The 16,287-nt window shown below is 32.8% G+C and overlaps 2 protein-coding genes across 5 annotated transcripts in view; one reads left to right on the top strand and one right to left on the bottom strand.

The window, feature by feature from the left end:
* Positions 1-8,994, bottom strand: part of LOC123714882 (DENN domain-containing protein 5B) — a 30,374-nt gene extending 21,380 nt beyond the window's left edge. For all 3 annotated transcript variants that reach the window (XM_045669510.1, XM_045669511.1, XM_045669512.1), the window contains exons 1-11: positions 8,658-8,994; positions 8,423-8,532; positions 7,982-8,152; positions 7,224-7,459; positions 6,595-6,739; positions 5,554-5,698; positions 4,848-4,982; positions 4,292-4,479; positions 4,062-4,164; positions 2,512-2,661; positions 1,463-1,644 (exon numbers count right to left, since the gene is read on the bottom strand). In XM_045669510.1, coding sequence (XP_045525466.1) covers positions 1,463-1,644; positions 2,512-2,661; positions 4,062-4,164; positions 4,292-4,479; positions 4,848-4,982; positions 5,554-5,698; positions 6,595-6,739; positions 7,224-7,459; positions 7,982-8,152; positions 8,423-8,532; positions 8,658-8,763 — 1,671 coding nt within the window. In that variant the 5' untranslated portion in view covers positions 8,764-8,994. The remainder of the gene's footprint in view (positions 1-1,462; positions 1,645-2,511; positions 2,662-4,061; positions 4,165-4,291; positions 4,480-4,847; positions 4,983-5,553; positions 5,699-6,594; positions 6,740-7,223; positions 7,460-7,981; positions 8,153-8,422; positions 8,533-8,657) is intronic.
* A 1,188-nt stretch (positions 8,995-10,182) lies between these two features.
* On the top strand, positions 10,183-14,577 carry LOC123715050 (beta-1,4-mannosyltransferase egh). Of its 2 annotated transcripts, XM_045669843.1 has the most exons (4): positions 10,183-10,300; positions 10,376-10,431; positions 10,521-11,325; positions 11,560-14,577. In XM_045669843.1, exons 3-4 carry the CDS (start codon positions 10,522-10,524, stop codon positions 12,130-12,132), a joined length of 1,377 nt encoding a protein of 458 aa, XP_045525799.1. In that variant the 5' UTR covers positions 10,183-10,300; positions 10,376-10,431; position 10,521; the 3' UTR covers positions 12,133-14,577. The 2 variants fall into 2 exon arrangements, with proteins under 2 accessions (XP_045525799.1, XP_045525798.1); XM_045669842.1 differs by having other exon boundaries at positions 10,183-10,431.
* Positions 14,578-16,287: the final 1,710 nt, after the last annotated feature.

Below are 16,287 nucleotides of genomic sequence, written 5' to 3'. Positions count from 1 at the left end.
CGATTAATTGGTAACTCTCCCCCACTCTTTTTAACAAGTTCGGTAAGAGAGTTAGAGAGAAAGTTTAGTATTAGACTAGTGGTCGTAACTCTACTTTTTGACATAAAGCTTTCAAAACCGAGGCACGACGTGTCTTCGAAAGACCCGTTAAATGATCTTTGAAAATATGTTCGCAACTACTCAGCACGTCCAAGACCTGAATATCGATATCAGTCATAAAAGGACTACAACGTGAGAATCAAACTTGCTTGTAGAAAATGAGGAAATAGATCCTTTACTCTTTTAAACTTATAATAAAAATAATTTCGATTCAGTAGATTTGTTTTATATAACACGGCAAACGGGCAGGTTTCTAACTTGATGTTAAGTAATTCCGCCGCACATTAACAAGATTAATACCTTCTCATAACCACGACGATTTTTGGTACGTTGCCAGAGGACCTGCAAATGCCTTGGTGGCCTTTTAAGAATTGGTACTCTTTTCTTAAAGTCCTCAAACATCCATATAGTTTACGCGTACGCCCAAAGCGTCTGTATTGCTTTTACGATCATGTGCATGTACGTTATTTTTACGACCAATCACAATCCAACTAATCGTTTCGTCTTTTGTTAATTCATATTTCACCGAAGTTCCGAATCGACTACGTCCTTATTATAGAACGTAGAATGCAGACTGTTTCACAATGTACGGATAAGTTCTACATAAGTTCCAAATAAGCTATTTATTACTTATTGGTAGGATAAACACTATTGTTGCGTTACACGACTGTCATATAGCGCTATTCGTCACATAAAGTCCATCATAAGTTACGAGTCCGAACGCGAAGTTTCTTATTCGGAATTTTTATATTCCAAACTAGCAGCTAGTATAATTTGAATTTGATTTACACTTCGGTCTAAGTAACACGTGGTTGGCTATGCTAACACCAAAAATTTAAAAAGTAGAAATAATTAAATTTCACGGTATTTCGTTTACTACAAAATAAATTTAATTTATACTTTAGGCTCTCAATAACACGTGGTAATCATGATATTGAATTGTAGCTTAAATGACACGTTTGTCAGTTTACCATAGCAGTGCCATCTATTGATTACATACTCAATCCAGTCGAAAAGCATCGACATCTGTTAGAATCTTTTGGAGTTAACAGATAATTGTGACTGTCAATTAATTATAGACAAATAATTTGCGATAAAATAAAATTGCAACTATAATTAAAGATCTAAGCTATCCTATCTCTTAAGTTGCACCAGACTGCTCACGGTGTGCCAATTTAATTTAAAATCGGTTAAGTAGTTTAGGAGTCCATCGCGGACAAACATCGTGACAGGAGATTTATATATATTAAGATAATTTATTTGTTGAATAGCTATTTGGTACAATATCCGTACATTGCGAAACAAACCCTAAGAGTTAATATTACACATATATTCAATCCACTAAAGGTCGTGAGTGACTTACCTGATCAGGCATAATAACGAAATTCTCATACATTAGGAACATATGAACGAATCGATTCAGGAACGTTTCTCGTATCCCTATATTAAAACGAACGTCTTCATTGTATTGATCTTCGTCGTTGAGTATTATTTTCTTAGTCGTTGGCATAACTGTCTCTGAATCCACATCGTCTATATTGACACCTGAAACATATTTCGTGTTAAATAATAATGGAACATAAATTGGCCTCGCCTTTAAATGTATTTTTCCCCTTTAAAACGGGGCAAAAATGGCATGGGCTAAAGGAGTTATTGAAGCTTAGCTCTTGCAGAACAGAAGTCTGGTTCATCTACTAATGGACGAGAGAGGAGGATGTACTAAAAGGTTGCAATTGGCGGGAAGAGGCAATCCAGCAGAGTGGATTATAGGTATACATATAATATTTTTTTGTTTGTTTTGATACAATTTTTTTAATGAATCACTTAATGTTGTTGATGTTTTTTTTATAATCACTGTGAATGTAACATAAACTTAGGTGGTATTTGGCCTAATCATCAAGTACCAAGGTAGCTTTAACAACAAAGGCGTAGCTTATGTTTCATTTAGAAGAAATAACTACAATTTAAAAAAATCAATTGATTAAATGTTTTACGATTACAAAATATGTACAAAGAGTCAAAATGCGCACTGACGCACGCACTACCTCCGTGCACGCACACACGCGCGCAACGAGAAAGGATTTTTGTGGTTGGGTGCGACTGTCGATAAAGTTTCAATAAAATTAAATTTGAAGGTAAATCTGACTATTTTATTCATAGATAAAAAATATTCTTCAAGTTCAAAAATTATATATGTACTTTTATTTTTCACATTATATATTTTATTTATTATATATCTACTTTCTACCTATATTACCCCTATATAGGTATAAGATGATTACTATTTATTTAAAATGTCATAACAGTCATATCATAGGCTCTAGGGATAATTTCAGACTTTCTAAATTTATTTCGATTTTTTAGATTATATTGTGTCTATAATCAAAACAAATAGGTAAAATAATAACTCACCAGTGCGCTTAACAATATCAACGATCCGTTGCAAGGCGTCTAATCTCCTTGGATGTCGTCTCGTAGGGGAACCGGGCGGCGATGCGTTTAACGGCCTACTTTCGTCCCACTCTAACACATCGTGGAATGAGTGCTTGCGACGAAGACCGCCTGATAATTTAAAAAATATTCAATATACTGTAAAAACATGAGCCTAGTACGAAACAGGACTGTAGCACTTATGTTCAAGGTGCTGATTTCTATATATTGAAAACAGAAACAATGCCACATAGTTTTCTTGCCCGGCGGCTGAAATTGGTACTACCAACACCGAAACGGTCGCCATTTTGAAATTTCAGAGTGTCATTGTTTATTTTCTGTAATTTCTTGGTGCATACATTAAAGAATTTTACTATCTACCAACATCTAATAAAAAATATTTTTATTTCTTGGATTATTGCAAAGTTTTAACTATCGAACGGTTCTGATAATATAAGATATTGTATTTATAGTACAGGTAACGAAACCTCTTATATCAGTTGTTGAGAGTGTATGAGTGTGTGCGTGTGTGTCTCTGAGAGAGTTTGTGAGTGGGTGTGTGAGAGAGAGTATGTGAAAGGGCGTGTGAGAGTGTGTATGCGATAGAGAGAGGGTGTGTATGTGTGTGTAAGTATTTTAGTTTTATTAAGACATTTCAATATTTTATTAAGTTGCAGGCTGCATGACATAAAATTATTCCCCTTATAACTCGGTTGAGAAACCCCTAAATCTATAGGAGATCCTCTGATCTGGCAACAATGCCACAATAGTATACAGAGACATCTGCCAATAATTATGTAAACTAAACTGTCAATGTCAAGTGTTCTTTTTGTTATTTTTCTATATACTTGTAGGCAGAACTAATATTTTTGAGGAAATTGTTTTCAAGAGTAGAGAAAGTTTAAAAAGTGTTCCTCAGATATTCTACTCATATTATCATATCTATGACAAAATTTAGTTAGCAAAACTGACGAATTACGTTACTCAAGTAATTTATCAATGGAGACAGACATTTTATCTTACGCTCGAATTAAAACAAACAACGGAAAAAGAAAGATTCTGTTTCGCGCCTTTTACATTTACTGAAACTTTTTTAATCCACGCGCTGAATATTTGTTAACTGCCAGCAATATTTTTATACAATTTGTGTTCGACCTCTTTGGTAGTCAATATATTTACTTACAATAGCTTTTTATGAACATAAATAAAAATGGATCGAAAAAAATATGTTTCTAAGCGCAAACTCGGAGACGGCTCTACCAAGTGGAGAGATTGAGGAAGGCTTTTGTGAACGGGAAAATAGCACGGGCTTGCGAACAGTCTATGGGGGTTGGTATGTAGCTACTAAAAATTCATATTAAAACGAAACGAAGTTCGCCGAAGTAGTTTTGAATAAATGTAGATTTTTTATACAAACAGGTAAACGTGGTTTTAAGTAATATAGTCGGAGACTCCTAGAGAGACCTAGAGACTCACACTGTCAAAAGGCTTTATTAAATCGTAATGGTTCGAATATAAATATTATTACAAACCTGAGGGTAAAGTACAACTGCTACTCATTCCATCATTCATATGCTTGTACGTCCCATTCAATGGTACTCCAAGCTTCGTGGGCTCTGTTTCTGGTCTTTGTATCTGTCAAAAAAATCCGATTATTTACAGAGCGATAGCCATTTTGTTTTAAGATTTTTTTATTTTCTACACAATAAACAAAAACAAGAAAACCTAAAATCAAGGTAAAAACAGATTTAAAAATTGTAACCTGGTGTTTATCCAATACATGGTTGAGCTCTTCAATAAAAGGCGTCCTATGAGGAAATATTGGCAGTTCTTCGGGTAACTGAATATCTGGTTTATCGATATCGACTAAACAGAGAGCCGCTTCAGAGCTTAAAGCTATGTTCCTAAGACCATTTGATCCTACTATGGTTGTACCATCAGAGTGTAGTCCTAGAAAAAGAGTTGTGGTATTTTAAGCATTGACTTTTTGTTGTAGATGTGGTCGAAACCGTAATGAAATTGCAACAATATGAGGCGGTGTTATTTTTTAAATTTCGAATTCAACAGTCTTTGAGGTGTATTTTTTTGTGATTTAAGTGTTCCTTATTTGAATCTTGTCTAAGTGTATTCATTTCAAATTTCGAATTACGACAGTCCTAATCAATTTGCCGATTCTTATTTTAAAATTCGATGTTTATGTTGATATTTAACTGCCCAAACTTTATTGTTGGTATTTTTTGAATGAAGCGTTGCTTTAAGTATTCTATATTCAAAATTTTACGTACGTTTTAACGCGAATTAAAAAATCTACTACTTACCCATAACGAATGGAACCGGCGCATCGAGAAAATGGTAAAGTGGCGCTGGCAATATTGGTACGTATACGTGAGCCCACGTAAATGGCAACAGCAATGACACAATGCATTCCGCTACTAGCATAAGCTTGTTATAATCTGGAAAAGACAATAAAATTTATAATTCAGACTTTGCTGCATTTTTTCAGCGCTGGATATCAAGAGCTTATTCTACTGAAGCATGAACTATACCATACCAGTATATATAATACCAGTGCATTAAATAAATAATTTTATTTCAAAATTTTAACGATTAACTTTCATTATTGAAGGAGACTTTTTTTAAATAACGCAATCGGACAGAAGGCCCATCTGATGTTATGTGATACCGCCACCAATATACACTCAAATTGCCAAAGGGCTCGCAAGTGCGTCACCGGTCTTTTAAGAATAAGTACGCTCTTTTCTGGAAGGTCCGTAAGTTGGTTCGGAAATACTTGAGTGGGCAGCTGGTCCCACATAGTGGTGGTACGAAGTACTGCTGTAGAAAAAGGTTTTGCTATGAACTAAGATATTTATCTATGAAGTCCCTACTTCGAAATTGTTTAACTTTATTCAAGTGTATTTCAATATAATTTTCCAAAAATTTAAATATCATAGAATTCCACGATCAATATGTTGTTTTCTGCACATAATATTTTATAATAAGGCTAATTCAGTAGTATCTTACCAGTAGATCTTAGTAAAACTTGATGCTCCAATAGCACACAGGTAAACAATTGTACAATACATTCAACACCCAGAATATTGAACATTATGCGCAGTGGATAGTCCAGAAGGGGTAGTTCTTCTGGTGGATTTGGCATTCTTATCACCTGAAACATAAAATATTGTATATTAATTACTTTGAAGACTCGTTCAGATTCGATGAATTCCGGGAATAAAATACTGGATCTGAGAAAAACGCTATTTTCGTTAAGTAAGAGTGTGTAGAGGAAGAATGATGCTGCTCTTCCGAAGTAAAGGGAGTATCCACGACTAGTCTAAGTATAACCCGAAGGCCTCAATGGCAAAGGGCGAGGTTGTATAGATCTGCAGCGGCCGGAATAACTTTGTTAGCGCGTTTCATGATATGACATCACGGCAATATATATACAGATACCGGCAAATATCTTGAAATGTTCTTGCCTGCGCAGGAGCGATTTTTAGGTATCACTTGGGGGCGGGAGTGTGACGTATCATCGCGTGATTGGTAAATCAGTTGACGTTTGTGTCCCGCGCTGTGTACGATGCGCAAACTTTCCCCCACTCCCTTTTGTAATGCTCAAGAAGTTTGCCGTTCCTTTACCTTACTAAATAAAGGTCCATCCAAGAATATTATTCTTATTGCTATAGGCTTGCTTACTAAATTGTCAGTGTTATGACACGAGAGTATAGCGAGACATAGGCACTCTTCACCAAAATCGCATTTAATAAATAAATTAGCATAAATGTATTATTACAGTATACGCGAGTGATAATAAATAGTGTACTTTTTAATATTATATAATCCCATTAACACAGAAACTATAGTCATTAAAACAGATCCACAAAGGTTTTATGTATCTAAGAGCATATTTGAAGCAATTATTGTTTGATTTAATCAAAATTCCCATAGTTTAAGTCACATCAAGAAAAAAATTGTGTCGAAAGACAAATCAAATTATTAGACAACTTTTTTTAATAAAGTTTAGTTTTAAATTTATAAATAGAATATATAATTCTCACTTACAACTGGTATAGGATCCAGGTGTGGCTCTGGCGGAGGGACATAAAGCCTTAAGGCTTGTCCTGGCAAAGGTACTGGCACTTCATATAATAAATTATATACATATGATTCAGGGCTTAGACCTGGCCCTGGTTGACGAGGCAAAGACCTGAAAGTTATTATTTGGGAAATGTGTTACAAAAAAAAACAATGGTACTATAAGCTGTTTGCTATTATTTTCTTAATAGACAATTAGATTAGTCTTCTGTGTCTGACACGTAGCATTGACTTTAAGTTTCGGGACATGCCGATGTTTCACTGTATAAGCGATTATAAAGAAAAATACAGTGCATAACCCCGATTTGAACACATGACTTCAGGGTTGATATGCGAACACTGAAGCCATATCAACACAGCTCAAATGTAACGTTAACTTACTAATTTAAATAAACATAATAATGTAAACACTGTGACGGAACTGAATTTCTGAACTTAGATTTAGTCAATACCACTATTATGATTTTTAGATTTTTTTATCGTAATATAATACGCGATTATACTTGGTTAGCGGTGTTTGAAATATTTTGCTTTAAAAAAATTGCAATATGAAAATACTACTAAATAAATACACAATAATAATAATAAATACTTACCTAAATAAATTCTCTAAAAATAACTGTGCTACCCGAATAAACGGGTATTGGCATATGAGAGCTATACTTTTGGCTACATAAAGTTTGTCTTTGGTTATATCATAATATGTTAAAGCAGATCCTGTATGAGGTGATAGTTTAAATGATCTTGGCAGTGATCTTGAGCTTTCCTTGCCTGAGTTCTTTCTATGCCCTGGTGGCGTTTGACCACTTGATAACTCTGTAATGTACATAGCCTGAAAAAGTAGATAAATCATCTTAAATACCTGCATGTGAAAGCAATAATAATATAGAAACATATTGTGTCAATATAAAAAATCTTGGTAATCTTACGGACAACCACTGGGTAAGAGGCACACCCTCGAACCTATGAGATCACTTATACAGGTTCAAAATATGAGATTTAAATATGCATGCTTCATTAGTGTGTATACCGTACAATTAATTATTGATTATATGAAGATATTAATAACACCCTTTTATGAACTCAACCATGATTTTTTGTTAAAAATAACTTTGTAATAGATATATATGTGAGAATAATACTTTTTTAAGATTATCTGTTCATTAATTACTTCAAAACAACATTACTAATGTTGTTGTTTTAGTATTAAGGACAATGTAATGTTTGTAAATAAATTGCCTATTATCAGCAGCATAAAATAAACAAAATAGGAAGGTAATTATGTTAGTAACACAGTGGGTATACAAATAAATACATGTTTATCATACAAATGTCAATTGGTATTCACAATTACCTGCAATGTATGCATGGCACTACATATATTACGATTTCTAACTTCTTCATAAAATATGAGGCTACAGCCATAGTATCTTGATGCATTTTCTCGAGTAACTACAAAACTGTGAAACTTTGGTTCTAGCGAGTGCTTCTGAGTGCGGAATTGGAGTCCAGTTGGCAAGCAAAGCTGTGAAAATTTTAAATGTGTATTATAATAAAGTAATTTTGTTTAATTTTTTTATTAAATTATATCAAAATAAATGAATTATTTTTTTATATATTCAAAACATTTTATTTTGCCATAAACCTAGATAAACTTTTCAAAGTGCCAATTTAACTGTTTTTCTACCTATAAATTGACACAGTCGTTTGAGTTTGAATGCATAAAATAAACATAATATTAACATTATTTACAAATTTACAGTTGAGATTTTTTTGTTTGATTCACATAACTTACCATACATACAGCATGCTCATCAAAGGCATTGCTATGGAGATTATCAGGATAGTGTGCAAGTACTTTTCCTTTATAGGACCGGTCCAATGGTGATATATGTAAGTTATCACCTGAAAAATCATAATAATGATTGCATTATAAATTATTTAATGAAATTTTTTGTTTTTTCTAGAGAAAAATGAAACTCAATAAGATTGATACACTTGTTTGATTAAAATCAATAAATTCAATTTACCTGAAAGTCTGTCTGTCTCTAAGCCTGAATCGAAATCTAAACCACATATGGCAAAATAGTCTGCAAACCGACATCCTACTGATAAATCGCTGACAGACATATTCATATCGACCCGTTATTTACAATTGTGAGATACTTTCTCTTCCACTTGCGATCTTGCATAGAATTTTATCATTGTTAGATTTACGTTGAGCGCAAGAAAATCATACTTTACAATTAACGGTATATAAATTGTTATTGTTTAACTTAAATTGTTATATTTCTCAAATTATCATTTTTTTATTGAAAAGCTAAACACTTTGTATACGTGATACCACACACACACACGCACACAAGTTCGCACTCTGCAGCAAAACACGCAAGCTCGATTTTTTAAATCTAGTAGCAGCGAGGGTTACCAATACTAAAAATATTGAACGCAGTGCAGTTGAGAGGTGTAGGCTGTAAAAACATCCTTGGGCTTCAGACGAACTCAATTTACGTCAGGCGTGACCCACTACGCCAAAGAAATTTATATGGAAATGTTCGCGAAACAAAGCGTGAGCTAACGTGATTTTCATACAAATCTTTTTGGCGGTAATGGGTGTAAATAGTGTCAATTAAAATTATATCGAATTGAATCTCATTAAGAAACAACCAAATATAATTTAATAAAAGTATAGTCATGTCTAAGAGCTATATCTATAAAAACTCATTAATACAATTCAAAATGATCCAAATACTGTTTATAGTGTATCTCCTCTTTTTAGAATATATATAAAAAAAAAACTATAATATTGAAATTTCAAACTCAAGCATCCTTTTATTTTTTAAAGCATAAGTTGTTAGAAGAATAATTACAAATAAATTTTTCTTTTTTTGAATGAAAATGAATATATAAATATATATAATAAAACTTTATAAATTAAAAATTATTCTATTGTTGTATTATTTTCAGACACTGGTACCTCCCCCGGTCGACCAACCCGGTCGGTCGGCGGTTGTTATAGAAGAAGGGTGTCAACTGACTTTATGGAATTGTTAGAAACATGAGCCAGGATAACTAATTATAATATTAGGGGTAGTGGTGTACACTGGATTTGTCTACTTATATTACAGTATAGTTATATTTGCCTTCCTTTCGTACAAAAGCGTAATGTCAGGCTGACCTACGCTCGCCAAAACAGCCAGAGCTGAGCTGTGAGATTAAATTCCAAAAAAAAGCGGCAACGTCTCTTGTACAAATTTGTCAATGGGAACTATCCATTTTACTTTTATTACATACACTATATTGTTTGTTGTAAAAACGAATAAACAGTATTATGACCAAACGGCTTAATGGCTTTGCAAATGGTTTAAGTTTGTTGAACCCCAAAAAAATATCGTAGAATATGGAGTAGGCTGTCGGATTATGAGATAGGAAACCACAGATTAGTAGATTACAGTCGCAGACTGCTGTCAACCACGACAAATGCGAGCTGCCACTGTCACAACTTAATTAACAATTAACATTTTTGATTTTACAATTTTATTCAATAGTAGCGGTTGCCTATCGGAAGTAGGCTGGAATTACTTAATTGTATTTTTTTGAATGAATCATTGGCATTTTATAAATGAAACATAGTTCAGTCTATAAGGATGGTAAATTCGTGCTGTGAACATAAGTAAGAATTCTTGCATAAGTTCTTCAATTAATGAAACTATATGTTTCACTAGTAATTGATTATATCATTTTATAGGCCCGTTTTTGGAAAACTGTTAAGAATATAACATCTTATCTAGTAACGAATACAAGGTAAGATAACTTAGAATTAAATATGAATTTATCAACTATTTATACAATTTATTATTAATGTTTCTAATTTGTGTTAAAATTTCTTACAGAATGTTACGAGGAAAATTTTTACATTTAATGCACTGTTGCTTTTTTTTGTCATTCATATTTGCCTTTCTGGTTTTTGCGGGTGCTATTAATTTAAATGAAGATGAAAAAGCTTATATAGATCCTATTCAAACCTATGGGTATTTTGGAGCAGCAATTTTATACATTTTCAGGCTCCTTACATTGTTGACTATACCTCAAGTTTTGTGTAATTTTGCTGGACTGACATTGTTTAATGCATTTCCTGGTAAAATTAAATTAAAGGGTTCTCCATTGTTAGCACCATTTATCTGCATAAGAGTTGTGACAAGAGGGGACTATCCTAAATTGGTAACCAACAATGTTACAAGAAATATGAATACTTGTTTGGATGTGGGCTTGGAAAATTTTATCATTGAAGTAGTAACTGATAAAGCAATTAATCTGGCCAGTCATAGAAGTGTCAGGGAAGTAGTTGTACCTGCAGATTATAAGACTAAAACTGGGGCCTTGTTTAAGTCAAGAGCTTTGCAGTACTGTTTGGAGGATAATGTGAATATATTAGGTGATTCTGATTGGATTGTTCATTTGGATGAAGAGACATTGCTTACAGAGAATTCAGTGCGAGGGATTTTAAATTTCGTCTTTGATGGTCAATATCCTTTTGGCCAAGGACTTATTACATATGCTAATGAAGAAGTGGTAAACTGGCTCACAACGTTGGCTGACAGTTTTAGAGTGGCAGATGATATGGGAAAGCTTAGATTTCAGTTTTATACATTTCATAAACCACTATTCAGTTGGAAAGGATCATATGTTGTTACTAAAGTAAGTGTAAATTAAACATTAATCCCCATCTATGAATACATAAAGCAATTACCTTAAAAGTCTAATTTCAAATTGTTTTTTAAACTCTGTCTGTCTTTTATCAGATTTACAGTTATCTTTTTGTACGATTTAACAATAAATTTAGTTATTAAATCATATAAGTTTCCATTCTAATTCTAATATTAAATTAAAAATGTATACTATTATAGTAATTATGTGTTTTTAATATTCTAGGTAAGCGCAGAGAAGGCAGTTTCATTTGACAATGGGATAGATGGTTCTGTGGCCGAGGACTGTTTCTTTGCCATCAAAGCTTATAAAGAGGGTTATTCATTTAATTTTGTGGAAGGCGAAATGTGGGAGAAATCTCCATTTACTTTATGGGACTTTATGCAGCAGCGGAAAAGGTGGATCCAAGGTATACTTTTAGTAGTTCACTCTAAAGAAATTCCCTTTTTTTATAAAGTTTTCTTGGGAATCTCGTGTTACTCATGGGTTACACTACCCTTTTCAACTAGTAATATGTTTTTAGCGGCTTTATGTCCTATACAATGTCCCCATATTTTAGACTTAATTATTGGCTTTATAGGTGCGGTAAATATTTACATGTACATATTTGGAGTCATGAAATCTTTTCCAATGTATAGATTTGGTCCTTTGAAGTTTGTTATGTGTATCGCTGGGGCGTTGGCTACAATTCCCTTTAATATTGTTATAGAAAATTTAGCTGTGATTTGGGGTGTATTGGGAAAGAAACATAAGTTCTATGTAGTAAATAAAGAGGTAAAGACGCCAGTAACAGTGTAAGAATGTTTTTGTAACACGCACAATGATAGTAGATAATGGTTAGTCTGATTAACAATCTTATACAGGGTGTAACCGCATATGTTAAGCTAGAAATCTCAAATATTACTTTAAATATAAATAACCTAAATACTTTAAAATCTTATCAGCTGTAAAATCTGCTTGGACTAACTGCTGGTACACCCTGCTTAAACATTGAATCGTAATTTACAAATTTCAGTACAAATTTTGTCACAATCTTTGTCTTTTAGTAATCATTTAAATCTTACAAATTTTGGGATGGATTGCTGCTTAAGATAACATGTGATACTATGACAAGTTCGCTGTTTTTTTACGTTTTATGTGATGACCAACATTAGTATTAGGTGTCCAATGCACACATCCTAATGATTGCGACACTGATAAGTCATTGATAAACACCGATAGTATTCATAAACATTTTATAAGCCTCATATAGTCATAGACCGTGTATTTGTAATGTAAATAGTAGTCCTGGATTCAGTTCCTCCTGAAATAATGTTATCACATTACTAGAGAAAGAATGCTGATCATCTACCAGTATTAGTGATAAATAAGCCATATGCAGGCGCTTGCTTAGTAGTATCGGACATAAATGAAAGAATAACTATAGCTATATGTTGCTTAAATATGTTGTTATATTTATGTATATTCCAAGTGATAAGGACCTTGAGGGTTATAGTTTATACCCGAGTATTGAAACGTTTTTTAACATGAACAAGTATATAGTCAATTTTTATACATACCAAAGACTTAAATTATTCATAGTATTAAGGAGATTGTAAGATAATTTTAAGTCATCAATAGTGCTTTTACATGTTTGTACTTATTTGAAGTATGTATATTTGGGAAATTAGTTGTGTTAACGCAAGTTAATTTTTTTATTTCGTTTAATTAGGTAATTTAATGTTACCATTGCATTTTTTTTGTTTAAGTATATTTAGGTTAAATTTCCCACCTATTTCAACTATTTAAAACCCTGATTGGTGTATCTTTATAATAATTGTTACACCACTCAGTCCTAATAAAAGCGCATGTAGGTGATCAGCTTGTGCCTTCAAATTTTAACGTTTCGCATTGGAAGCATAAAGCCTTCGTAAATTATTTTAACTACTAAAAGCCCGTATAACAAGTGATAAGAAAAATTGTTCATGAAGGTAATTTAATTGCGTTGAGCACTGCGAGATTTTATAAAAAAATGTGATATGTAGCGAAACATGTTTTATTTGTAATTTTGTATTATCCTGGATTTTAAATTGTAAAATAAATCCGTATATTTTAATTTGTGAACAATTTAGTTATACAAGAATTATGTACCATTTTTAGATAAGAACTAATGCTATTTATTTAGTTATCACTTGAGGTATGAATGGTATCTGTTATGATTCAGTACTTAGAATTGTTGTGAGTTGAACTTAATTTCTTTGTAATACGGTGCGTTTTTGAATAAAACAATGTAAGGGCATTGACGCGTTATGCGCGTCATGTCAATTTTTAAAATACATTATTTAGTACAAATCCTACGAAATTATTGTCTTTCGATTTGATCTTTCTGTTTTTAATTATAATCCTTAAACCAATGCAATAAGGTTTAATGTCTAAACCAAATCTAAATCCCGTAAACACTATTGGCCGTTTAGATGATTACTTGGTCGAATTAACTGGCTACGCTTTGGCCAATATGCAAAATATATAGAGTATGGTTTGAAGCGTGCTTCTTGCAGCGTTTGCGGCTACATAACCTTCTTCAATTATTCATTCCGTAGCCACAAAAGCATTGTATTGCAGGCAATTTTGCTACCTCGGTCCATTATTCTAAATTGATGTGCCTTCAAAAAGCGCTATTCGACCAGTTAAAAGCTTAGCTAGAATTTTAATGCTGACAATTTACCAATTTACAAGCGTAAACGGGTATCGAATTGCGGTATTTCCAGAAACTGCCTTTGCAATGTTTCAATAATAATATGTTAAAGTAAATCACGAATGTTAGTATATGCGCAGGGGTTGTGTTTAGGTTATTTTAAAGTAAAATTACTTTCCCCCCATTACGTCATAGCTAAGTGTTGCCCAGATTACTACAACTATATAATCTACAGACTACAACAATATAATCTCAATTAAGTCTTATGTAGAACCACCTATGCTACTAGGCACTTAAGTGAGACTGAAGATAACACAACAATTCAAATTCAAATAAGTTTCCATGTATTAAGATATCATAGTCTTGGCATTACGTATTGAAATCGAAATGAGCCCGCTTTCTTTGTTTGTAAGATAGTTAAATTACATCTCAGTCGTATTATGTATTTTGTCTATTTAATCAAATATTCGTAAATTTCCTTTATTTATTAAAGTGAAAATTGGATTTCAATTTCATAAAGTTTTGAATATATAGAGATATTTTGATGATTGTACCTCACATTCAAAAACATCGTAATTACTTGATTTTTATTCGTTTTCCTTCCAATGTTTCTTTTCTTATAACAACTCTATAACGAAATTGAGAAGTGCCTTGAATGTCGCTGTAAAGCTTGTAAGCTAGCACAGTGTACTGTAACTGCAAAACAAAAATAAATTTGATTGTTTACAGTGGTACAAATTAATTATGGAACAAATTATGTTTATTGTTAAAGTATGTTCAACGTTCAGTCAAGTTCAAAAGAACTGTCAAATGCGATCTATAGAATGAAAAGCGGGAAATACATTAAACATTAGCAAATTCAAGTACATGCTTATTATACATTTACTGAGACTTACTGTTACTTAAATACTAAACGAAAGATTGTCGCATTAATGTGAATGTTCATCTCTAGACTATAGATAAGCGAAACGAACCAGCGTTTCGCTTTTCAAATCCAACAAGTTTTTAATTGTAATTGTCGAACTCAACTTGTTCACTACAAAACATTAACTGCAGCACGATATTGCCACATCGCCTGATCTCAGAATAGACAAATATTTTTTTTTTATTTGTCACAATTTTGTACTAGAACAGCCGCTTTGACCGCCATTTCAGACTATGCATAATCTATGAATGGTCAATCACACGGCGCACCTGTATTGCCTACATTACCATATTTAATCTGTGGTCGTCACCACCGGATCTTTTTGCATACGTTGTTCTATCATTTTGAATTGTACGCACAAAACGCACAATGTAAACGATATTATTATTTTACAATATTTGTTTAAAACATGAAGTCTTTTTGACAGAATACTTTGGCGTATTGATGTAGCCCGCCCAACACTAATGATTTTACAATTATGTTAATCACCCTTAGTTGATTGACTGATTCCTGTATAATCATTATAGGTATATTAGCACAAATGTTTACTATTTGCCAAGTATTCGTCAATAAGATGTCAGAACGCATAGATTGATTTGTATTACGTGAACGGTATATCGTATATCCGCTTAGAAGCCCACGGAGTGCAGCTTTATATGAAAATTATTGTTACTTTACATATTTATAAGACAGGTTTCCTATAGGGGAATATCCCTGACCCAATCTCGATTCGTGGAGCACTTTACTATTTTGTAAACGATTAAACAGAAATAATTTCTATATATACGCAAAGGAAATACACGTCTTCGGAGTTATATGATTCTAAATGTTTGCAATGTCTTACAATTCGTAATATTTTGGTAGCTCTACAGGGAAGGAACACGGAACTTGCTATCCTACATCCTGGTGACGAATACTTAAGAATATAGAATTAGAAGATACATGTTTAATATATAAGTTTGAAATTACATACAAATCAGAGCTCCTAAGATGTACAGTCGAAACTTAGCACTATGACTATGTCAAAAACCTATACCGATAATCTCGATATCGTAGGCTACAGTATTATATGTGCAGCGACCTGATTCGTTGATGAGATTGTCTATGAAATAAGACAAAACATTGTTTTGTTTTGAGTGATGTTTATGTCTCATAGTAAATCATGAGTCTAAATCTTATCTTTGTGATAAGCGTGACCATTAAAGCAAGAATTTGTAAGGAACACATGCAAAGGCATGACCTAATCCATACAATTAATGATGGCGGGTCCTGCCTATTGTCTAAAGCACGGTACGTGCTTATCATTGTTCATACAAATATTCTATAGCGATTACTCCATCACACGCATGGAAGT

This window comes from Pieris brassicae, chromosome 10 (genome assembly GCF_905147105.1).
Source record: "Pieris brassicae chromosome 10, ilPieBrab1.1, whole genome shotgun sequence".
Taxonomy (NCBI): domain Eukaryota; kingdom Metazoa; phylum Arthropoda; class Insecta; order Lepidoptera; family Pieridae; genus Pieris; species Pieris brassicae.
Note: the sequence above shows the minus strand (reverse complement) of the source record. Positions and strands in the feature narration are given on the sequence as shown.

What these genes read in the sequence shown, in the direction of transcription:
- LOC123715050 (XM_045669843.1), top strand. Translation starts at nt 10,522, where the DNA reads ATGTTACGAGGAAAATTTTTACATTTAATGCACTGTTGCTTTTTTTTG. An exon ending in GATCATATGTTGTTACTAAA is followed by an intron (nt 11,326 to 11,559) that starts GTAAGTGTAAAT and finishes TTAATATTCTAG; the next exon opens with GTAAGCGCAGAGAAGGCAGT.